At 40.6% G+C, this 25,361-nt stretch overlaps 1 protein-coding gene across 1 annotated transcript in view; it reads right to left on the reverse strand.

The window, feature by feature from the left end:
* Positions 1-25,361, reverse strand: part of LOC140728520 (coiled-coil domain-containing protein 148-like) — a 103,526-nt gene that overhangs the window by 15,919 nt on the left and 62,246 nt on the right. The window contains exons 8-9 of the mRNA XM_073047359.1: positions 18,040-18,203; positions 13,147-13,285 (exon numbers count right to left, since the gene is read on the reverse strand). Of these exons, the coding sequence (XP_072903460.1) occupies positions 13,147-13,285; positions 18,040-18,203 (303 nt within the window). The remainder of the gene's footprint in view (positions 1-13,146; positions 13,286-18,039; positions 18,204-25,361) is intronic.

A 25,361-nucleotide genomic window follows, 5' to 3' on the forward strand; every position in this document is an offset into this window, starting at 1 on the left:
AATAGTTATCAAGAGGAAAACACTCCGAAGGTTGCAGAATAATGCAGGGGAAAAAAGATAGTAATTGTTGGCAATCAATCATAGCAGCCCCAGAAACAGCTGTTGTATATTCAACCATCTTTAACTGCTTCATGAATGATTGCTTGCATTCATAAGTTTTGAACTTACGTCAATTGTTGATTTTACCATGTGCAATTCCATTAGTAAATCCTCCATTTGGCCCATCAAGTCTACTCTGCAATTCCATCATGGTTTATTTATTATCCCTCACAATCCTATTCTTCTGCCTTCTCCCTGTAATCTTTGACAGCCTAACTAATCAAGAATCTATCAAACACCACTTTAAATATATAGAATGACTTGGCCTCCACAGCATGAATTCCACAGATTTACTACCCTCTGGCTAAAGAAATTCCTCTTCATCCCTGTTTGAAATGGATGTCCCTCTATTCTGAGGTTGTGCCTTCTGGTCGTAGGATCACTTTCTATAGGAAACATCCACTCCACATCCACTCTACCTAGGCCTGACTTGTACATCATTCAAGGATGGTCTAATAAGCAACATATAGATACAGCTGTGATCCATTGAACAGAGAGTTGGCAGAAAGAGTACAGAAGACCTAGCTAATCACTGATGTGCAGATTCTCCAGTGCTGTGAAAGCTATCTGCTGTCCAAACATCCAAGGGACCAAGCCTCTATGACAAGAATGGAGGTAAACTTATGAAGGACTGAGAAGCAATCAATGCTTACTTTGAAGAAATCCTCACCTGAGACTTTATTTTCGATGAAGGCGCTTTTGGCTCCATCTCACAGCACCCTATCAAGTCTGGTCTTGACATCGCCCTAGACTGATAAGGTCAACTATCGACTAAAATTAAGAAGGCCTCAGGACTAGATGGCATCCCTGCTTAATTTATAAAATTTGATATATGTTACAAATGAATAACTTCATCTCCTGCATTCAGGAAGAGGAGGCTTGCTTGGAGGCCTTAGAGATGCTATAAAGTTGTCCATCTTCTAAAATGGAGACAAATCCAATTATGGTAAATCTCTGCCATCTACTACAAGAAAAATGATCACAAAGTTCCTCCTCAACACCTCCCTCCTAATGGTCAAAGAGCTAATCTCTAAATTGCAATGTGGATTCCATCCATCGAGAAAGACGATGAGTATAATCTTCATAATGTGAAAACATCAAGGAAAATATAGTGTGGCAGGATTAACAATATATGTCCCTTTTTTTAACCTTATAACCTTACAAAAGTTTTTAAGCAAAGGGGATTATATGCATCCTTTGCACAAGAAATTCATCTCAATTCCATATCTGCTATATGAAAATATGTAAACCATAACTCTAATCGATGGGTTCACTATAGACAAAATTTCAATGAAAACTTGAATCAGATAAGCTTGTTTCATCATTTCAATCCTCTTTAAAATCTTTTGCACAGCATGTTCAACAAGCTCCTTGTGGGGTGATTCTTCCTTAATGATTAATGTGAAACTCTTCAACCTGGAGAGTCAAGTTCCAAATCATCATCAACTCATTCACTGAAGTGTTAAAAAGGAGGTTTTAAACTAAACATTCTGTCTGGTACTACACCACTGCATTTCCCAAACAATAAAGGTCTGCAACAAGGTCATGGAAAACATATTATGGGAGCTCTTTCTCTGTGAAGGATGACATAGAGGGCTGTAGTTATGAGGTGTGATTAGTTAGGGTGAGTTTATTCTCATTTAATTGAGAATGACTTTATGAAGATTATAGTATTAATAGGGACAAAGATAAGGTGGATAGTGATAAATATTTTTCCCAGGGCAGTAAGTCGAGAGTTAAAGTCCACATGTTTAAGGTGTAAGGGGACAAATTTAAAGGAGATTTAGGCCTAAGCGTTCATATACAATTGTGAATATATGTAACAAGCTGCTATCAGTGCAGACAAGGTGATTATTGTTGGTGAAATTCACCACCACTTCAAATACAATAGCACAAATGGGGGAAAGCATGTCCGGAGATTAAGACTTTAAAGCAAGAGCAAAGCTTACACTCTACCAGCTACCCGCTATAGAATATTTTCAGCTCCACACTGGTGCAGTTAGTAGATCTGCTGTTGCATAGCTACTGCATTCCAGATTCAATTCCTGATCTCCATTGCTCTGTGTATAGAGTTTTTAACTTCTCCTTGCAACTGTATGATTCTTCAAGATGCTCCGGTTTATTCCAACATGCTGTTGACATTAGCAGGTTTAAAGGGTGGCTTTCAGTCCCCATGTACTTCAGTCATTCAGTATAACATATGCCCCAGGGAGAAGGTGAAAACAGTTCAGAAATCTACAGCACATTACCATAAGTCCATAAGATATAGGAGCAGAAATAGGCCATTCGGCCCATTGAGTCTGCTCCACCATTCAATCATGGGCTGATCCAATTCTTCCAGTAATCCCCACTCCCCTGCCTTCTCCCCATGACCTTTATGCCCTGGCTAATCAAGAACCTATCTATCTTTGCCTTAAATGCACCCAATGACTTGGCCTCCACAGCCACTCGTGGCAACAAATTCCACAGATTTACCACCCTCTGATTAAAGTAATTTCTCTAGAGTAATTTAGAATCTCTGTTCTAAATGGACATCCTTCAATCCTGAAGTCGTGCCCTCATGTCCTGGACTCCCCTACCATAGGCAATAACTTTGCCATATCTAATCTGTTCAGGCCTTTTAACATTCGGGATGTTTCTGTAAGATCCCCCCCCCCCCCCCCCCCCGATTCTCCTATACTCCAGGGAATAAAGTCCAAGGGCTGCCAGACGTTCCTCATATGGTAACCCTTTCATTCCTGGAATCATTCTCATGAATCTTCACAGAACCCTCTCCAATGTCAGTATATCCTTTCTAAAATAAGCAGCCCAAAACTGCACACAATACCCCAAGTGTGGTCTCACGAGTGCCTTATAGAGCCTCAACATCACATCCCTGCTCTTATATTCTATACCTCTAGAAATGAATGCCAACATTGCATCCGCCTTCTTCACCATCGACTCAACCTGTAAGTTAACTTTTAGGGTATCCTGCACAAGGACTCCCAAATTCTTTTGCATCCTTGCATTTTGTGTTTCATTTGCCACTTCTTTGTCCATTCCCCTAAACTATCTAAGTCTCTCTGCAGGCTCTCTGTTTCCTAAACACTACCCGCTCCTCCACCTCTCTTTGTATCATTGGCAAATTTAGCCACAAATCCATTAATCCCATAGCTCCAATCACTGACATCATAATACATTGTAAAAAGGATCGGTCCCAACACTGACCCCTGTGGAACTCCACTGGTAACTAGCTGCCAGCAAGAATAGGATCTTTTTATTCCCACTCTGTTTTCTGCCAGTCAGCCAATGCTCCACCCATGCAAGGAACTTCTCTGTAATTCTATGGGCTTTTATCTTGCTAAACAGCCTCATGTGCAGCACCTTAACAAATGCCTTCGGAAAATCCAAGTACACCACATCAACTGCATCTCTACCCTGCTTGTAATTTCCTCAAAAAATTACAGTAGGTTAGTCTGGTATGCTGGTTTTGGCCTATCTTGTCATGTGCCTCCAGGTATTCCATAATCTCATTCATAACAATCGATTCCAACAAATTCCTAACCACTGATATCAGGCTAACAGGTCTATAGTCTCCTTTCTGCTGCCTCACACCCTTATCAAATAGCGGAGTAACATTTGAAATTTTCCAGTCATCTGGTACAATGGCAGAATCTAACGATTCTTGAAATATCATTGTTAATGCCTCTGCAATCTCTCCAGCTACTTCCTTCAGAACCCAAGGGTGCATTCCATCAGGTCCAGGAGACTTATCCACCCTCAGACCATTAAGCTTCCTGCACACGTTCTCAGTTGTAATTATCACTACACCTACTTCACTTCCCCGACACTCTTGAATGTCCAGTATACTGCAGATGTCTTTCACTGTGAAGACTGATGAAAAATACCTGTTCAGTTCCTCTGCCATCTCTGAGTCTCTCAATATCTCCAGCATCATTTTCTATTGGTCCTACATCTACTCTCAACTCTCTTTTACCCTTTATATACTTAAAAAAGCTTTTAGTATCTTCTTTGATATTAGTTGCCGGCTTCTGTTCATAATTCATCTTTTCCTTCCTAATTAGATTCCTTCTGCAAGTATTTAAAAGCTTCACAATCCTCTATCTTCCCACTAGCTCTGGCTTCCTTGTACACTCTCCCTTTTGCTTTTACTTTGGCTCTGACTTCACTTGTTAGCCACATTTCTCCATTCGAAAATTTCTTCTTATTTGGAATATATCTGTCTTGCACTTCCATCATTTTTTGCAGACACTCTAGCCATTGCTGCTCTGTTGTCCTGCCTGCTGGTGTCCCTTTCCAGTCAACTTTAGCCAGTTCCCCTCTCATGCCATTGTAATTTCCTTCATTCCACTGAAATACGAACACATTGGAATTTAGTTTCTCTTTCTCAAATTTCAATGTGAACTTGATCATATTGTGATCACTGTTTCCTGAGGGTTCCTTAATCTTAAACTTTGTTATCACCTCCGGATCATTGAACAGCACCCAATCCAGCACAGCCAATCCCCTAGTGGACTCAACAACAAGCTGTTCTAAAAAGCCATCCATATATAATCATATAACCATATAACAATTACAGCACGGAAACAGGCCATTTCAGCTCTTCTAGTCTGTGCCGAATGCTTACTCTCACCTAGTCCCACCTACCTGCACTCAGCCCATAACCCTCCACTCCTTTCCTGTCCATATACCTATCCAATTTTTTTAAATGACAAAATTGAACCTGCCTCTACCACTTCTACTGGAAGCTCGTTCCACACAGCTACCACTCACTGGGTAAAGAAGTTCCCCCCTTAGACATTCTAAAAATTCTCTCTTGAGGTCCAGTACTGGTCTGGTTTTCCCAATCCACTTTCATGTTAAAATCCAAATGATTATCATGACATTGTCCTTCTGACATGGCTTTTCAATCTCCTACTGAAATTTGTAATCCACATCCCGGCTGCTGTTTGGAGGCCTGTATACAACTGCCATTAGCGTTCTTTTACCCTTGCCATTTCTTAACTCAACCCATAGAGACTCTACACCTTCCGACCCTTCGGCCCACAATGTGCTGACCATGTAACTTACTCCAGAAACTGCCTAGAATTTCCCTTCTGCATAGCCTTCTATTCTTCGAAGCTCCGAGTTTGCATCGATTTACTCAAATACACATTGAATAGATTTCTTTCATATTTTTGGAAATATTTTGTAAATTACTTGAGACATAACGTGGTAAATACAACACACAAACTCAAGGCTAATTAACTGGAGTGCTTAGTCAATTACATTATTAATGTTATTTTATTAGAAAGCAAAGCAAATGAGTTTATATCTTAGACTCATTTGTCCAGAAATGCTTCATTTCATAAATTAATGGGATAGCATTCCAGAAGCAAGAATACTAGCCAATTTTTACTTAACCAGACAAGTGGTTGACTAACTATCGAAAAAAGATTGCTACATGGGCTCAAATATTTAACTTATCATGACTGGGCATTCTTGGACTGCACAATTGACTCCATGAAACATACATTTAAAATACTGGATAATAGTGTCATGGTGGATGTGAGGATTTTTTGTTAATTTAGAATGCAGTCAGCATGTGGAATTCGTTTGTGTTGCAAAGGTGCTGAAAGCATAATTAATCAGAGCTTTCAAAGATGAATTTAATAGGATTAAAGTGAGACTTCACATGTTATGTAGAAGTAACGGAAGAATGAAACTGATTGGATTGCTTTGAAGTGGCATTGACTTGTGGATTAAATGGCCTCAAGTACCAAAGCTATTTTATGATATAAAAATGCAAAAAAAAAGATTTTTGATTTAAGTCAATCAGCCGCCTCAGTTATTTTGGTTTGAAAGAACATAGTATATTTACTAATATAAGGAGTACAGACATTCCTTTGCAATGCTCCCAAAAATGCTTGAATTTTCTGTGTGATGGGTGTTTTCGATATTAGTCCCAAATTTTACTTTTGAAAATATGAATTTTACACCACAACCCTGCTTTCAAAGAGCAGTGTCAGTTTCATCCTTGGATTCCAACATTTATATAGCAAGATCAATAGCAGGTCAAGTGCAACACAGCACCTCTCCAACAGCAGGCAATATTATTTGGGACTGTTTTATAATATGTTAAGCAATCTGGCTACATCCAGATGGTTGAGGAGCACAGTGAGACCTTCATGACATATCAAAGGCATTTAATCAGTCCCAGTTTCATCTACAGCCCTTTAAGGCATTATCTGGCTGAAATACAAATATCAAGAAACAACAAATGTAGTAATAAAAAACAACACACTTGCTTCAAGTTCATCCTTTAGAGTATGGGTAGCCATAGACGCTCAAACAATATTCAACCAATGATGAAACAAACTGATATACTACATACTTTGCCTTACTTAACCATGTTCTAAGCAATAGTAATTCTTAACATCAAGTTCTGCATTATTTTCAGAATTTGCATGTCTCTATTGTATCTTGAAAACCAAGTTAGAGCACACTTTTAAGGTGCTATATAAATGATAGCTTAAATAATTTTAGTACCAATCTACTGTACTGATAACATCATTCTCCAGTATATTCTTATGTGCAATAATTTACTTTTTATTAATTTTACATAAATTGTCTGTTTCTAAAAAGACAATCATTTATTGACCCACACCTGTTGCTCTTGGTAGGTGCTAAGGAACCAACTTTTTCAACAACTGCAGTTTAAGGCTCTCTCAGGGTTGATGAGTGGAATATTACAGAACTGAGATCTGGCAATAATGCCAAACAGCAATATATTTCAAAGTAGAGATGATGTGTGACTTGGAACTTGGAGGTGGTGGTGATCTCATTATGCTTCTGTCCCTGTGCTTCTCGGCAGCAGAGGTCACAGATTTGGAAGGCACTGGAAATACTGTACTACTGAATACTAGAAGCCCTGTGTAGCCTTTATGGCATTTGTTTAGTTTATAATATTTTCACTTTAGTAATTTGTTTGTTATCATTTTCTAGTTAAAGTTAAGATTGTTTAAAGTAAATTCGTTGTCTGTGATATATCGTGGCATGCGATGACGTCACACTCGGTTTCCCACACTTGTGGGAAAATACCGGTTTGGAGAAACGGGAAGGAGGGGGTTCACGTTGCAGGATCAGCGCAAGAAAAGTTTTCTTTCTACGCACTAGAAACATCAGTGAAGCAACGCCGTAAGTTCATGAGATAATCGATATGTTGAATTAAAAATGTTAACACTGATTCTGTTAAAAGTAATGACAGTGATAAGGTTTATGTTTTTGTTATTTAAAGAGTTGCGGATAGTTTGTGTTGAAGTGTATTTAAAGCAGTCAATGGCGTAGGTAGATTCTGACTGTATGTTGCACTTTAATGTAATATAGTTGTTGTAGTTTTACTTTTGCAAGTATTTACGATGTAAATGTGATATCAAGAAGGAAACAAATAATGTATATATTTTGTATTGTTTTATCAACAGTTTTCACCATACATTAATGTGGAAGAGTGAACAGTAAACGGTTAATCTTACTGCGATCCTGTCTTCATTGACTACGGTTTACCTCGGTGTTTAATTCAGAGTTCTTTTACACCTGAGCGAGAACACTACAGTGAAAAGGCGGCATTATCAGGTGTTTCAAGTGCTGCAATGACAACTCGATCCAGCATCAAGTCGTTGCCATCCAGCGACAGGGGCAGTAGGGCATCAACAAGTAAGGCTGCCCATGCAAGAGCTAAGGCAGAAGCCGCCAAGGTGCGAGCGTTCTACGCTGAACAAGAAGCAAAATTGAAAATGGAAGTGGCTGCCAGAAAAGCCAAAAACCAAAAGGAAGCGGCTGCCAGAGAAGCCGAAAACCAGTTGGAAAGGGTAAGGATAGCGTCAGAGTTAGAAGTGCTAATGCTACACCGAGAAGCAGAAGCTGCCAGGGTGGAAGCAGAGTTAATACAAAATGCTGAAGAAATGCATGATCTGGTTGACGTAAAATCTATTTCAGAAAAGATCAGATTGGAACGCACAAGCGACTATGTCTGATCTCAAATAGACTTGAAGATTCGTTCTTCCTCTCCATACTTATACGCTAACGTCCCATTTCATGAGGAGTCTCAGAGAGGCCCAATTGCATCACATCCATCCGAGGAAGACAATTTACCCTTGCAACTCCGTGATGAATTCAAGAATGAAAGGGCTGATGACAAATACTTCTCGACACCAAACTTACCAGATTTGGCGAGAAGAGAGGCAAAGGCTGAATTCAGAACAGCAAATTCCATAACAGATGTATGCCCTCAGTCATATACCCGCTGACATATTCCCCCAGCCCGCATGCCACTTGCAGTTGAACCCATGGCACAGTATTTAGCACGACGAGATCTCGTCACTTCAGGACTATACGAGTTCGCCGATAAACCTGAAAATTACCGTGCATGGTACTCCACATTCACCAATGCTATCCACGGAGTCCAGCTCGGAGCAAGCCAAGAGTTAGATCTTATGGCGAAATGGCTGGGAAAAGAACCATGCGAACAGGTGAGACGCATATGTTCAGTGTACATTAACAACCCCAAGCTAGCCTTATGCAAAGCATGGGAGAGACTTCGGGAGTGCTATAAAGCCCCTGAAATTATTGAAGCGGCACTATTCCGACATCTGGAAAATTTTCCTAAGGTGTCAGCTAAGGACCACACTAAGTTAAGAGAGCTCGGAGATTTACTTATGGAGATTCAAGGCGCCAAAGAAGATGGCTATTTAACTGGGCGACGGCTATTTAACTGGTCTATTATACCTAGATACTTCATACGGGATTAGACAAATCGTGGACAAACTTCCATTTGGGCTGCAGGAAAGGTGGGTGTCTGTTGGCTCAGAGTACAAGGAAGAGAACGATGGTCGATTTCCTCCCTTTGAGTATTTCATTAGGTTTGTGTGCAAGGAAGCGAAGAAGCGAAATGACCCTAGCTTCATGAGTCCAGATAGCAGTACAATTTACACCAAGCCAGGTAAATCCACTTCGAATAATTTCAACATTAATACACCTGTTTCAGTGCTTAAGTCTTTACAACTAACAATGACCCTAGCAAGAATTGTCCATTGCATAACAAACCCCACCCCCTCAAAAAATGCAGAACGTTTAGGGAAAAACCCCTTGAAGAGAGGATGGCCCTTCTCAAGGAGAAAAAAAATATGTTTTAAATGCTGTTCCTCTACCTCTCACCTTGCTAGAGAGTGTACGATCTCCGTGAAGTGCCCGGAATGTAATAGCACTAATCATGATGGGGCCATGCATCCCGGCCCGTTACCGCAAACCGACAAAGCTCCTTCACCCTCACAACAGGACGGCGGGGAGGGAGAGGCTCACTCCAGGACAACCGTTGTCAGCTCGAGCTGCACAGAAGTTTGCGGTCAAGCTCAGTCAAGCCGTTCTTGTTCAAAGATCTGTCTCACTAAGGTGTACTCTAAGGGAGCCAAAGACAAGGCCATCAAAGCCTATGTAATTCTGGATGATCAGAGCAATCGCTCACTAGTCAGACCAGAGTTCTGTGACTTGTTCAACATTGAGAGTAATCAGTTCCCATACTACCTTAGAACTTGCTCAGGCAGCGTGGAAACTTATGGAAGGAAGGCAGAAGGCTTCCAGCTCGAGTCCCTGGATGGTAAAGTTGTCAACTGTCTCCCTCCACTCTTAGAGTGCAATGAAATTTTGAATAACCGCACTGAGATCCCGACGCCAAGTGCAGTGCTACACCAGTCACATCTCCACCACATTGTCAATCACATCCCAGAACTGGATCCAAAAGCAGAAAAACTCCTGCTATTAGGAAGAGATGTTCTCCAGGTGCACAAGGTTAGGCAGCAGGTCAATGGACCACACGACGCCCCCTTTGCCCAACGCCTGGATCTGGGCTGGGTGGTGATAGGAGAGGTGTGCCTTGGCAATGTACACAAACCGACAGTTAACACACGCAAGACCAATGTGTTAGAGAGTGGCCGCCATTCAATTTTTCAACCCTGCACAAGTTTCATGTGTATCAAGGAAGCATGACAAGGCTTTAACAAATGTAAAGTAACCGACAAGACACTGGGTCAGTCAGTCTTCGCTCAAACTGAGCATGATGATAAACTTGCTCCATCAGCTCAAGATGCCATTTTCTTCAAAATAATGGACACCAAGGTCTTCAGAGAGGAAGCAAATAATTGGGTCGCCCCACTACCTTTCAGAGAACCACGCCAGTGCTTGCCAAACAACAAAGAGCAGGCAGTCAAGGTTCACGTCCTTGCAAAAAACCCTGAAAAGGAAACCTGAGATGCAGCAACAATACGTAGCATTTATGGAGAAGATCTTCGCTAATGGACATGCTGAAGTAGCACCGCCACTGAGGGAAGGCGAGGAGTGCTGATACCTCCCAACGTTTGGGGTTTACCACCCACAAAAGCCCAATCAGACCAGGGTGGTCTTTGACTCCAGTGCTCAGTGCATTGGTGTCTCCCTTAATGACGTGCTCCTTACAGGCCCTGACCTTAACAATACCCTTCTTGGGGTCCTGCTGCGCTTCCGGAAGGAGAAGGTCGCAATCTTAGCGGACATCCAGCAGATGTTCCATTGCTTCTTAGTACAGGAGGACCATCGCAACTTCCTCCATTTCTTATGGCACAAATGTAACTTCCTTCGCACTGCGGACGAATTGGCCCAGGCAAAAGACGCCATCTTTAAAGCAACTCAAAGAGCGGCTTTTGCAGGGGAGTTTTCAGCTCTCCAAGTTAATAAACCAATACCAAAGGACAGCCCTTTGAGGAAATTCAGCCCGATCCTGAAGAACAATATCATCTGCATTGGAGGCCGGTTAATACACTCCCAACTTACAGCTGCAGAAAAGAGTCCAGTAATCCTGCCCAAAGACAGCCATGTGTCCTTACTGCTCACTCGCCATCACCATGAACAGGTAAGGCATCAGGGCCGTCACCTGACGGAAGGAGCAGTAAGGGCAGCGGGACTGTGGATCTTGGGAGGTAAAACACTGATCAATTCAGTACTTCATAAATGTGTAACCTGCAGGAAACTGCGAGGCAAGTTGGAAGCTCAATTTATGGCGGACCTCCCACCAGAACGCCTCGAAGCATGCCCTCCTTTTACATATGTGGGGCTCGAGGTATTTGGTCCCTGGACTATCACTACGAGACGCACCAGAGGAGGACAAGCAGAGAGCAAGCAGTGGGCCATCATGTTTAGCTGCATGAGTTCAAGAGCGGTACACATTGAGGTCATCGAATGTTTGGATACATCCAGCTGCATTAACGCTCTCAGGCGCTTCTTTGCGCTAAGAGGCCCTGCAAAACAGTTAAGGTCTGATTGCGGCACGAACTTTGTTGGAGCATCAAAGGAGCTGGGGATGGACAAAACGGTGCAGAAGTACCTCAGTCAGCAGGGATGCAACTGGGAGTTCAACACACCACACACCTCTCACATGGGAGGCGCATGGGAGCGGATGATTGGTATTGCCAGAAGAATTCTTGATTCAATGTTTCTGCAGCAACGCACCCGATTGACCCACGAGGTACTGTGCACACTAATGGCAGAGGTCACAGCCATTATAAATGCACGACCACTCCTACCTGTGTCTTCTGACCCGGAAAACCCCTTCATACTCTCGCCATCAATGCTCCTTACGCAGAAGGCAGGAGCTCCCCCTCCACCAGGGGACTTCTCTGATAAGGATTTGTACACAAAGCAATGGAGACAGGTCCAGGCTCTGGCAAATCGGTTCTGGTCTCGTTGAAGACATAAATATCTACCTTTGTTGCAACACAGACAAAAGTGGACAGAACCCTGCAGGAATCTTCAAGTTGGAGATTTAGCCCTGCTCAGGGACAAGCAAATCGCCCGCAACAGCTGGCCAATGGCCAGAATCACTGCCACATTCCCTAGTAGGGATGGACATGTCAGGAAGGTTGAGTTGAAAACTACCGACCAAGGTGATGTGAAAATTTACCAAAGGCCAGTTACAGAAGTCATTCTACTTCTACCTAAGGACTGATTTAGAGACTGAAGTTTGTATTATGTTCATTGTGACCCTACGAAAGTCAAGCGGGGAGTGTGTTGTCTTTATGGCATTTGTTTAGTTTATAATATTTTCGCTTTAGTAATTCGTTTGTTATCATTTTCTAGTTAAAGTTAAGATTGTTTAAAGTAAATTCGTTGTCTGTGATATATCGCGGCATGCGATGATGTCACACCCAGTTTCGCCGCGTCTTGTGGGAAAATACCGGTTTGGAGAAACGGGAAGGAGGGGGCTCACATGTGCAGGATCAGTGCAAGAAAAGTTTTCTTTCTACGCACTAGAAACATCAGTGAAGCAACGCTGTAAGTTCATGAGATAATCGATATGTTGAATTAAAAATGTTAACGCTGATTCTGTTAAAAGTAATGACAGTGATAAGGTTTATGTTTTTGTTATTTAAAGAGCTGCGGATAGTTTGTGTTGAAGTGTATTTAAAGCAGTCAATGGCGTAGGTAGATTCTGACTGTATGTTGCACTTTAATGTAATATAGTTGTTGTAGTTTTACTTTTGCAAGTATTTACGATGTAAATGTGATATCAAGAAGGAAACAAATACTGTATATATTTTGTATTGTTTTATCAACAGTTTTCACCATACGTTAATGTGGAAGAGTGAACAGTAAACGGTTAATCTTACTGCGATCCTGTCTTCATTGACTATGGTTTACCTTGGTGTTTAGTTCAGAGTTCTTTTACACCTGTGCGAGAACACTACAAGCCCCTAGATTTCTTTCTCAAAATCAGTCACAGGAATTGTATGTTACTATTTTAAACTCCTTACAGCACTCTGAATTTTATTCACAATTGGAGAAGTATCATAAATACAGGTATTTTATCTATTTGGTTTTATCGATTCTTAAGTTTCAATTACAAACCCAGCTAATCATTTGTTGGAAGTTTGACTACTCAAGGAACTCTAGCAGTTTCATATCACATATCTGGAAAAAAGAGAAATTACTTCAAAATAACATTTTGAAACAGTGCACACATCTTTCACTGTTTAAATGACAAACCATATCTTGCTTCGACTTGTGTGGTAGCAACCTCATCATCATATCCAGGTAAAGCATGTTTCGATTCTGTATCTCATGAGAATACAAATCCGCAATAACTTGAAAAGTCCAATGTTCTTCTTCATTCCAACCACAATTTCTGAAAAAAGATATGCTAATCATTATAAACACAAAAACATACTTAATCATAACTGTAATATAATAAAGGTAAACTTAAAAGAAGTGCCTTTTCTTATTTTGATGAGCAAGATGAAAGGAATAAGTATGAAAATTTCCATATGGATATTTTCTGCTCATTCTGATTCCTGTAAGTTTCAAAGATACTTCTCTTGAGTTGCTTCACACATTTGGAGCCTTCCAGTGATAAAACTGCCTATTTTCCACTGGAATTATTTGAAAAAGTTAAAATTCTGAAGATTTAGTTTTGCCCAGTTATGCCCCAGTATGAATTGCACTTAATTAAGATAGCAGACACAAACAGTAGGTTTCTGACAAAAAAATTGTACTTTTCTTAGAGCAAACTCTTTAAAAAAATTTAAAATGTCAAGACAAGTCAAGTTTATTGTCAATTAACATACATGTATGTAACATGCATAACCATATAAGGTATATAGAAACAAGTTATTTCTCTGAACCAGTGTGTAAAGCATAGTAGTACACATACACACATAACACACAATAACTTATGAAGGCAAGGATAACATCTACAGATGATTCACACATAAATAATAAACTGAAGTGGATTAATATTAAATATTGTAAGGTACAGAATAGACTAACCCGTAACACTTTGAATAAAGTACAGCAGGGAGTTCAGGAGCCTAATAGCCTGGGGGAAGAAATTGTTTCTCATCCTGACCATTCTTGTTTTTATGCTCTGTAGTCTCCCGTCTGATGGTAGAAAATCAAAGAGATTGCTGAATAGATGTGTGGGATCCTTCATAATACTAAGGGCCCTGCATATGCAGTGCCTCTGATAAGTGTCCCTGATGGATGGTAGGGAGACCCCTATGATGCTTTCAGCTGTTCTCACAGTCCTTTGTAGGAACTTCTGTTCTTATGCTCGACTGCTCCCATATCAGATGGTGTTGCAACTTGTCAGGGCGCATTCAATGGTAAAGCACAGTAATGATGAGGAGGGGGGCTTGTATTCGCAGAGGGAGGTTGGTTCATCTGCACCTTCCTGAAGCCCACAATGATATCTTTTGTCTTCTCCACATTCAGGCTTAGGTTGTTCTTCTCACACCAATCCACCAGCCACTCCACTTACACTCTATAATATTTCGTCTCATCATCGTTCTTGATAAGGCTAAGCACTTTTGTGTCATCCACAAACCTGATGACACGGATTGAGCTAGGTCATGCGACGCAGTCATGCGTCAACAGTGTGAGCAGCAGCAGGCTGAGCACACAGCCTTGGTGAGCGCCAGTGCTCAGTGTAATGGGATGAGAGACATTGCTGCCCACGTGGACTGACTGATGCCTTACTGTTACGAAGTCTAGTGTCCAAGGGAGGAATGTGCTAAACAACACAATTACTGGAGACAAGTTGGATGTACTGGTATATGCTTTCTCCCATGGTCCGCTCTTCTCTTCTATCAGATGCCCTTTCTCCCATGGCTCACTCTCCTCACCTATCGGATTCCCTTTCTCCCATGATCCACTCTCCTCTCCTATCAGATTCCCCTTCTCCCATCGTCCACTTTGCTCTCCTATCAGATTCCTTCTTTTCCAGCCCTTTTACCTTTTTTCACCTATCACCTCTTAGCTTCTTACTTCATCCATCCCCCTTCCCTCACCCATCTTGCTTCACCTATCACCTTCTAGCTTGTATTCCTTCCTGTCCCCCCCACCTTCTTATTCTGTCATCTTTCTAGTACTGATGAAGGGTCTCAGTCCAAAATGTCGACTGCCTAGTCTCCCCCATAGATGCTGCTTGACCTGCTGAGTGCCTCCAACATTTTGTGTCTGTTACTCTGGAAGATCTTTTCCCGGTTGCATTGTTTCACATTTATATATACATATATTGCTTCAGAACTGAGGGAATACCATCTTATTTGAATGGAAGCCAGGTATAAGTTGACCGTTGTCTATGGCCTTTAAGCTTGGGAAAAAGGATGTAGGAAGTCAAATCCTGCTGCTGTAAGATTAACAACAGGTCTTTTAATCCACTGCCAGAAGAAGGCATTCAGCCCAAATCTCTGACTCAACTTTGTGAAATGAAACTATATCTAATTTTTTGAGGGCTCTGATATTTGTGTCCAAAGTCCCCTTGTTGGCAGAAAATCTTGGAGCAATGCAAAAGTTGCAGAGATTAATGATATAAATGTATCATGCTGTCACTTTCAATATACTGATTGTTCAAAAGTGTCATGATTTTGCAATTCGACTTCATTGAATCATACAGTCACAAAACAATACAGCAGAGATATCAGTCCCTTGACCCCATGAGTCCATGCCAACTATGGTCCCAATTTCCTGATTTTGGCCCATATCCCTCTATGCCCCACCCATGTGTATACCTATCCAAATGTTCCTTTCTGATACTATTGTACCTACCTCAACCACTTCCTCCCGTTATTTACGCCATATGCTCACTACTTTCTGCATGAAAAGTTTGTCCCTCAAGTCCCTTTTAAATTTTTCCCCTTACCCTAAATCTATAGTTCCCAGTTTTGGACTCCCCAGAGCTGGGAAAAAGACTGCCACTCATGATTTTATTAACTTCTATAAGCCTTCTTCATTCTTAGTTGCTCCAAAAAATAAAGCCTAGCCTGGCCAACCTCCCCCTATAACTCAGTCTCTCCGGTCCTAGCAACAATTTTGTGGATGTTTTCTGCATGTTTTCCAGTTTAACAATGTCTTTCTTATAACAGGAAGACTAAAACTTTAGAAAGTACTCCAGGTATGGCTTCAGCAAACACTTATACAACTGCAGCATAATGTTCCAACCCCTATATCTTGATGAAGGTCAGCGTGGTAAACTCTTTCTTCACCTCTCTGACACTGTCTACATATGAAGCCACTTTCAATGATTTATATAACTGTAGTCCCCAGTTCCTCTGTTCCATTACATCCCTAGTGTCCTACAATTCCTAGTATAATTCTACGCTGGTTTGGCTTTCCAAACTGCATCACGTCAGATTTATCTGATCCATTTGCCATTCCTCAGGCCACTTCTCCCCCTGTAATCTACAAGAATCTTCTTCACTCTCAACAACACTTCTTCAACTCAACAAAATAATTTTGTGTCATCCCCAAACCTACTTGTGAAGCTTTCTGCATTCACATCTGAATCATTCATATCAATAACAAATAATAAGGGTGCCCATGTCAACCTCTGCAGCACACTATTAATCATGAACCTCCATTCTGAAAAACAAACCTTCAACCAACACCATTATTTTTCCTACCTCTGAGCCAATTTTGAAGCCACCTAAGAAGCTCTCTCTGTATTCCACAGAACCTAATGATCCAGACCAACCGACCATGTGGGACTCTGTTGAAAGCCTTGCTAAAGTCCAAATAGACCACATCCACTGCTCCATGCTCATCGACCATTTCAGTTACCTCTTCAAAACAACTCTAAAATGTTCATCAAGGTTTGACTTTTCATGCAAAAAGCCATGCTGACTACAAATAATCAGTCTCCGTCTATCCAAATTTTAGTAGATCCTGTCACTCAGAATTCCCTCTGGTAACTTACTCACCTCTAACCTCAGGCTGACTGGCCTGTGGCTCTTTAGCTTGTCCTTGTTACATTTCTTAAACATGAACCACCTTCCAGTCTTTAGGAACTTTGCCAGTTGTTAATAGTGAAGCAAAAACACCTCTGCAATTTCTTCTTCAGCTTTCCACAAAGTCCTAGGCTGCACCTGGTGAGGCCCTTGGAACTTATCTATCTTAATATGCTGTAATTGCAGATTTTCAGTCATCCACAAACCTGTTGATCTAGTTTACCATATTATCAACTAGATGATAAACATAAAAAGAACCCAATGCCAATCCCTACAGCACTCCACTAGTCCCAGGCTTCCAGACAGAGAGGCAACCATCTACTACCACTCTCTGGCTTCTCCTGTGAAGTCAATGTCGAATCCATCCTGAATGCTCAGTGACTAAATTTTCTTGACCAACATCCCATGTGGGACCTTGTCAAAGGTCTTGCTAAAGTACATTTAGACAACATCTACTACCTTTTCTTCATTAACTTTCCTGATAACCTCCTTGGAAAAACTCTATAAGATCAATTAGATACGACCTACCATGCATAAAGGAAGTCAAGCCATAGTCTTGATTTCACTGGACAACAAAGATTTTGCTTCCTGAATACTTTTGGCTGTACCTTATGGATTTTAGGCTCCTGATCATGAAAATCATGGAAGTTCACTATGAAGCACCATTTTTTAAAATAGCCTATACATGTTATTTCAATTCATAATTCAAGTCAACTAAAATGCTGCCCACAATACTGGCTGATGAGTGTTGGACACTTAAGCAAGAAGCCTCAGACACTGAGTACAAATGAAAATCATCAACAAAACGTTTTTAGCTTAGTTGCACAATTCAAAGCATCAGCAGTTCTATGCAATTAAATGCATTATATTCAATAAAAGTTAATTTATTGTTTCTCCAAATTCCTATGTGATTCAAGTACCGTAGTCTGAAATTATGTGTTCAGCTTCATGTCATCTATCTTAAACAAAAAGCAGTTTGAGGAAGCAACACTTCCAAAACATATTGTTGTCCAGTGTATTACATATGAATGACAAATTAAGATTGACTCACATTTCATATATATTCTTTACAACTACATATATTACATTTTCATGAATTAACCATTCATAAAACAGGAAAATGTTTGGATTCATTCTTTGTACATTTGTTAATTACCTGTCTGCAGACTTAAGTTGTAGATTGATCTCCTCGAGCTGAGATTTATATTTTGCATTGAGATTCTGGAACTCCTGCATGACAGAGGCCTTTAACCCAGGATAGGGGCATTTCAAATAATGTATATCCTCTGGAATGTCATCAAGATGAGGGGGAATTTCTTTCTGATAATACGGGAAAACATGTATAGATATTGGTAAATATTCTCATTGTAATCATGTCCATGCCTAATAATATTCTAAATTAAATTTGTAATCAGCACAGAACTTGTTAACAAACAAAAGAAAATCTGCAGATGCTGGAAATCCAAGCAACACACACAAAATGCCGGAGGAACACAGCAGGACAGGCAGCATCTGTGGAAAAGAGTAACGTTGACGTTTTGGGCCAAGACATCTCAGCAGACCTGCTAAAGGGTCTTGGCCCGAAATGTCGACTGTACTCTTTTTTTCGCAGAACGTGTTAATGCTGATTGAAAAACTACAGATCTCTACCAAATGAGAGAGTAACAATTGTTGGCAAATATTTCAGAATATGCAAGCTCAATTATATTTGAGTATTAGTAAAAATTTCAGTATTTCCTATTTGCATTGAATGATGTTTGTCAAGTTCTAAAGACTTCTATGACATCTCAGAGGTTGACGCTTTATTAGTTAAATTTTGAATATACATATCCACAGACAATACAATGTTTTATGTCATGCTGAATAGTGTAGACAATTACCAAAGGATACACAACAGGATTTAGATCAGTAGCAAATATGGACAGATAAATGGCAAATGAGGTTTAATCTAGCAAAGTGTGAAGCACTACACTATGAGAGATCAAGTATATGGGAGAACCCTAACAATGTTGATGTACAGAGGGATTTTGTGGTCTAAGTTCATGGCTCATTGAAAGTAGTTGTACAGGTTGATAGGGTGGAAAATAATACAAACGTTTGTATATTTTGCATTGTATTGTTACTGGTTTATTATTGTCACTTATACCAAGAAATATTGGAAAGCTTGTCTTGTATATCACTCATACAGATCAAATTATTATGCTGCACATTGATATAGAACAAAGTAAAACAATAGTAATGTAGAATAAACATGAAACTACAAAGTAAGTGTAGTGTTGATAAACAATAAACAGCAAGATCGTAACAAGGTAGATTTTGATGTCAATAGTCTGAGGTTCATTCAAGAGTCTAATAACAGTGGATAGAAGCTGTACATGAATCTGTGCTTTCAGGTATCTTCTGCCCAATGGGAGGGGTGAAATGAAAGAGGGAATAACCAGGGTGGGTAGGATAATGCTGGCTGATCTACTGAGCAGCAAGAAGTTTGGGCAGTGTCCATGGGGAGGTGTGGGGGAGGGGAGAAAGACTGGTTTCTGCCATGTGCTGAGCTGCATCTACAACTCTTTACAGTTTCTTATGGTCAAGTGCAGAACAGTTACCATACCAGGTTCTGATGCATCCAGTTAGAATGTTTTCTATGGTGCATCGATAAAAAGTGGTTGATGCTGATAAGCCAGATTTCTTTAGCCTTCTGAGGAAGGAAAGTAGTTAGTAAGATTTTATGGCCATGACATCAATGTGGTTAGACCAGAATTGGTGATGTTCACACCTCAGAACTTAAAGTTCTAAAGCTTCTGAACATTGTTGATGTAGACAGGACCATGAGCATTGCATCTCCCCTGCACCCCCACCCCAACCTCCCTTTCTGAAGGCCATAACCAGCTCTTTTGTTTTGTTGACATTAAGGGAAAGGTTGTTGTCATGACACCATATCACTGAAGTCTCTATCCCAATTCATCATTATTTGAAATATGGCCCATAATTGGTGGTATAATTTGCATATTTGAAGATGGAGTTGAAGCAGAATCTGCCCATGCAGTCATGAGTGTACAGAGAGTAGAGTAGGGGGCTGGGGACACAACTTGAGGAGCACGTGTGTTTAGAATAATTCAGGTGTTGCTGCCTACCCTTACTGATTGCAGTCTATTGGTCAGGAAGTCAAAGATCCAGATACAGAAGAAGACACTGACTCCCAGGATCCAGAGTTTGATGATGTGCTTGTTTGGAATAATTTATGGAAAGTGGAGATGGCATGAATTCATGAGTCAGGAAGTTACGTTGCAAGTTTAAAAACTCTGGTGAGGTTGCATCCGGAATATTGCATTCTTTTGTTTTCTCTGAAGTAGCAGAGGCTGAGGGGACACATGACAGAAGTTTATAAGGTTATAGGAGACACAGAGTACATGACCAGTATCTTTCTTCCAGGGTCAAAATGTTATTTACCAGACAGCATGCATTTAAGGTGAGAGGAGGCAAATTCAAAGGAGATTTGTGGGGCAAGACTTCTACTGCATGGTATGTGCCTAAAGTGCTCAATCAAAGTTGGTAGAGGAGGCAAAAATGACAGAAACATTTAAGTATCTTAGATAGGCACATAAATGTGCAGAGAATAGCGAGATGTGGACATTTTGTAGTCAGGATCAGTTTAGTTAGGCATTTTATTTAGATCATCAGACTCTCTTCCAGGGCAGGAAACACCTATACAAATGGGACAGTTCCCACTTGAACTGGAGGGGAAGCAAAATACTTGCAGGAAAGTATGCTAGAGCTATTTAGGATGGTTTAAAATAGAATTGCAGGGGATTGGGAACCGGAGAGGTAGGGCAGTCAGTGGAATGGCTGTGGGGAAATGAATACAGAGATTACTGCATGATGGCATGTCAGCCACAGTATTCAGCAGTAGTGTCACTGAATCAGAACCTTTCACTCTCAAGACAGGAGTCAAACAGGGCTGCATCATCGCACCCACCCTATTTGCTATCTTTATTGCTCCCATCTTCACCTCACTGGCCAAGAATTGTCAAGAATCATGTATAGAATGGACAAGAGGATTTTCAACATCAACCAGTTCAAGGCCAAGAACAAGGTCACTATCAAAGAGCTTCAGTATGTGGATGACAATGCAATCACAGACCTCTCAGAAGAAGACTTCCAATGTATCCTAAATGCCTTTGCCAAAGCATGTAGAGCCCTGGGCCAACCAGCCATTTATGCAACCCTCCATAAAAGTTGATGCTATTGCTCTTGAAAAAGTAGGCCACTTTCCCTACCCTGGCAGAATTCTCTCCTCAAAAGCAGATATCAACTAAGAGATCAACCACCACCTGAGTAGTGCTAGTGGAGCCCACGCAAGGTTAAGGAAAAGAGTCTTTGAAGACCATAATCTACAAGTCCAAACAAAACTTTTGGTCGTTAGAGCAGACGTCCTTCCTACATTCCTGTATGTAGCTGAGTCATTGACCACTTACAGTAAGCACTTGAAAGCTCTGGAATAGTATGACCAAAGAGACTTATAAAAGATTTTGAGGATCCACTGAAAGGACATGCACACTAACACCAGTGTTCTAGAAGAGGCTAAACTGAACCTTGTCTCCAGTACAATAAAGTAACGCTTACTCTGATGTCATCCAGTTGCTGAACTCCATCTCCCCAAACAGATCCTTCACTCCCAGATGAAGGAAAATTAGCGAGCTCCCGGTGGGCAAAGGAAATGCTTCAAAGATAACATCAAAATCAGTCTGAAGAAATTCAAAATTACATCTAAAAACTGGGAGGACATTGTACTCAATAAATACAACTGGAGGAAATCTGTTCAAGACGGAACTGTGCTATATAAGAGTGACCTCCACTGTGCTGCAGAAAACAGTAACTACAAAAAGAGAGACAAGCAATCAAAAGACCCAATCACTAACTACAGCCACTGTTTACTTTTGCCCACACTGCACCAGAACGTATAGATTCAGAATCAGCCTCTACAGCTACATGAGGACCAACCAAATGACAACCCCTTAGGATAACAACATACTTCACTCAAGTAATCGCATTACTAAATGTCTAACCAATCCAATAGCTTTTCAAGAAGGTGACTAAGAAGGTTGATGAAGGAAGGACAGTGGACATTGTCTACATGGTCCAGAAGGTTAGGTTACCAGACATTGTGGATGAAGTAATCAATTAGATTCAACACTGACAGAGACAGAAGTCCGAGAGTGGTTGCTGATAATTTTGTCTCAAGCTGGAAGCCTGTGTCCAGAGGAGTGCCACAGAGATCAGTGCTGTATCTATTATTGTTTATAATGTATATTAATGATTCATTTGATAATGTGGAAAACAGGATCAACAAATTTGTGGATGACACCAAGATTGGGACATAGTGAACAGTGAAGAATACTATCGAAGCTTGCAATGTGATCTTGACCAGCAGGGAAAATAGACTGAAAAATGGCATCTGGAATTTAATGTAGAGAAATGTGAGGTGTTGACTTTGGAAGGCCAAACAAGGATAAGACTTATGCAGTGAAATGCTAGAGGGTTTCACTTCATGTGTGTTTCTTGAAATTTCCAGCATCTGCAGAATTTATGTTGCCACTTTGTGCGGGTTTTTTGAAGGTTTGTGAATTGAATTGCTACTGTTGAGATCAGTGTTTCTCATCTGTATCTACCAAGAACAACATGGAATAGTGTGCAGTTCTTCTCACCATACCAGAGGAAAAATCTAATTAAGTTAAGGTTTGTGCAGAAAAGGATGTTGCTTGGTCTGGAGTGCTTGAGTTATAAGAAAGTACTGGATATACAGTCCAGGGATTGTTTTCCATAGAGCAAAGAAGCCAAGAGATAACATTATGGAAGTTTATAAAATCATGAAGGGGCATAGATAAGGTAACTGGTCACAGTATTTTCTCCAGGGTAGAGGAGTTTAAAACAGGAAGACTTAGGTTTAAGTTGAAAGGAAAAAGATTTAAAAGGTACTTGATGGGAAAGTTTTTCCACAAAGGGGCTTGAGGGTACATGAAACAAGCTGCCAGGTGAAGTAGTAAAGGTGGGTACAATTACAACATTTAATGAACAGGTACACAGATAGGAAAGGTTTAGAGGGATATGGGCCAAATGCAGGTAAATGGGACTAGCTCACCAGACAGCTTGGTTGGTATGGTTGAGATGGGCCAAATGGCATGATTCCATCTGACTCTATGCACTAGTCACAGTCCTCCAAATGGAAAAGTATTGCGCCCTCTACCTTCTACCAGTTTTATATCCAGTTGGCTAGCTCACCTGCGATAACTTTCCAGACCATATGGAACTTTGTCAAAGGCCTTGTTGAAGTCACTTATACAAAATTTACAACCCTGCCCTTGTAATACCTCATATGTAACTGAGGTCAATAAGCTTTCCATCAATGATACAGAAATTATTAGACATTTTGATAAAAAGGGGCTAATTAGAGATGGTCAGTATATCTTATCTTGTTAATTTGATTGAACTTTATGAAGAGGTAACTTAAAAGATTAATGAAGGTGGAATAATAGACGCTGTCTATATCAACCAGTAAGACATTTGATAAGGATCTACATAATGTACTCGTCCAGAAGATTAATCACAGAAATGGCTGTATATTCTTTTCCTGATTGCGTGGGAAAGTGAAGCTTTTGCTGACCTAAGAGCTGTCTTATTACCCAAACTGAAGGCAGTATCCTGATCTCTCAGCAGTGCCTGGACCTCTGCTGTCAACCTTGGCTTCTAATTTACTCTCACAGAGACATATTTAATAACGGTGACATCCTCTTTATATAGCCAGTCATAGATCTCGGATATTCATCGGTGTTAATATGAGTCGTAAGTCACCTCCTCCCTGAACATGCTCCAGTCCCTGTTTTCAAAGTAGTCCTGTAATGCTCCTTCTCCCCAGGTATTTATCTCCCTTTGAACTGGTTTGACACATTTATTCAGAAGTCCATATGCAGAAATTAGCATAATAGTTAAGTGGTCTGAGTATCCAGGATGGGGGCAGACAGCAGTCTTGTGTGCAGCATGGATTTTGGTATAAACCATGTCTAATGTGTTCTCACCTCTGGTAGCAAAGCCAACAAGCTGATAGAACTTAGGCAGGACTGTTTTTAAGTTAACATAGTTGAAGTCACCAGCAACAATAAAGAAACCATTAGGTATGTGGATTGGAGGTCACTGGTGGCACCTGATTAAAAGTCTTCCTGATTGGAAGTCTGTGACGTGTAGTATACTACAGGGGTCAGTACTGGGAACCTCAATGTTTGTGGTATATATTAATTGCTTGAATCGAACGTATGAGATCTATTACTGTGAAAATTTGTGGTGTTGTGGATAAGGAGAAAAGTTGTCTAAGGCCAGGATATAGATCATATGGAATGTAGGCGAGGCATTGGCTGATGGAGTTTAATTCGGCAGTGTGAGGTAATGCATCTTGGGAAGTCACAGAGAGGGTAGGACTTGTTCAATAAATGGCAGAGGGCTAAGTAATTATTACAGGAACCTTGGAGTTTCGTCTATAGTTCCTTGAAAGTAGAAAGACAGTTCGATAGAGTGGCAAAAAAGGCAATATGGCATGATTGCCTTCATAGGTCAGGGCATTGAATGTTGGGATGTTTTGTTGTAACTTCAAAAAGCACTGATTAGTCCAAACATGGAGTATTATGTGCATTCGCCACATACACTACAGGAAAGATGTGATTACACCAAAGGAAGTGCAGAGGAGCTGCATTAAAATGTTACTTTGATTGGAAGTCCTTAGTTGTAAAGGAAGATTGTAGAGTTTGGTCTTGTTTACCTTTAAGTGAAGCAGGCTGAGAAGTAACCTGAATAAGTATATAAAATTATGAGAGGCAAAGACAGGGTTGATGGTCAGAATCTTTTTCTCATAATAGGGTTATCAAAAACAAGGTGAGAGAAGGAAGTTGTAAAGGGGATTTGAGGGAAAGTTTTCTTTTTAACAAAAAGTGGTTGATATCTAGAACCAATGCCAGAAGAGGTGGTGGTGTCAAATATAATCACTACATTTAAAAGATACTTAGGCAGGCATTCAGATAGGCAAGATAAAGGAGGACACAATTCTAATGCAAGCAAATAGGATCACCAATAGACTGTACTTGTCCAACCATGTAGACACCATACCCAAGAAAGCTCAACTCTGCCTCTTGTTTCTCATGAGACCAAAGAAATTTGGCATGTCGCATTTGACTCTCATAAATTTTTCCTGATGCATCATAAAAAAACATTCTACCCCGGTGTTTCATGGCTTGGTATGGCAACAGTTCTGCCTGTGATCGCAAGAAACTACAGAGTCATAGACAGAGTTCAGCACATCACAGAAATCAGTCAACAGTCTCCCCTCCATGGACTCTGTCTATACTTCTCGCTGCCAGCATAATAAAAGACAACACATCACTCACACACTCTCTCTTCTACCCTCTCTCATCAGACAGAAGATACAAAAGCTGAACACAC

Source organism: Hemitrygon akajei, chromosome 5, assembly GCF_048418815.1.
Source record: "Hemitrygon akajei chromosome 5, sHemAka1.3, whole genome shotgun sequence".
Taxonomy (NCBI): Eukaryota; Metazoa; Chordata; class Chondrichthyes; order Myliobatiformes; family Dasyatidae; genus Hemitrygon; species Hemitrygon akajei.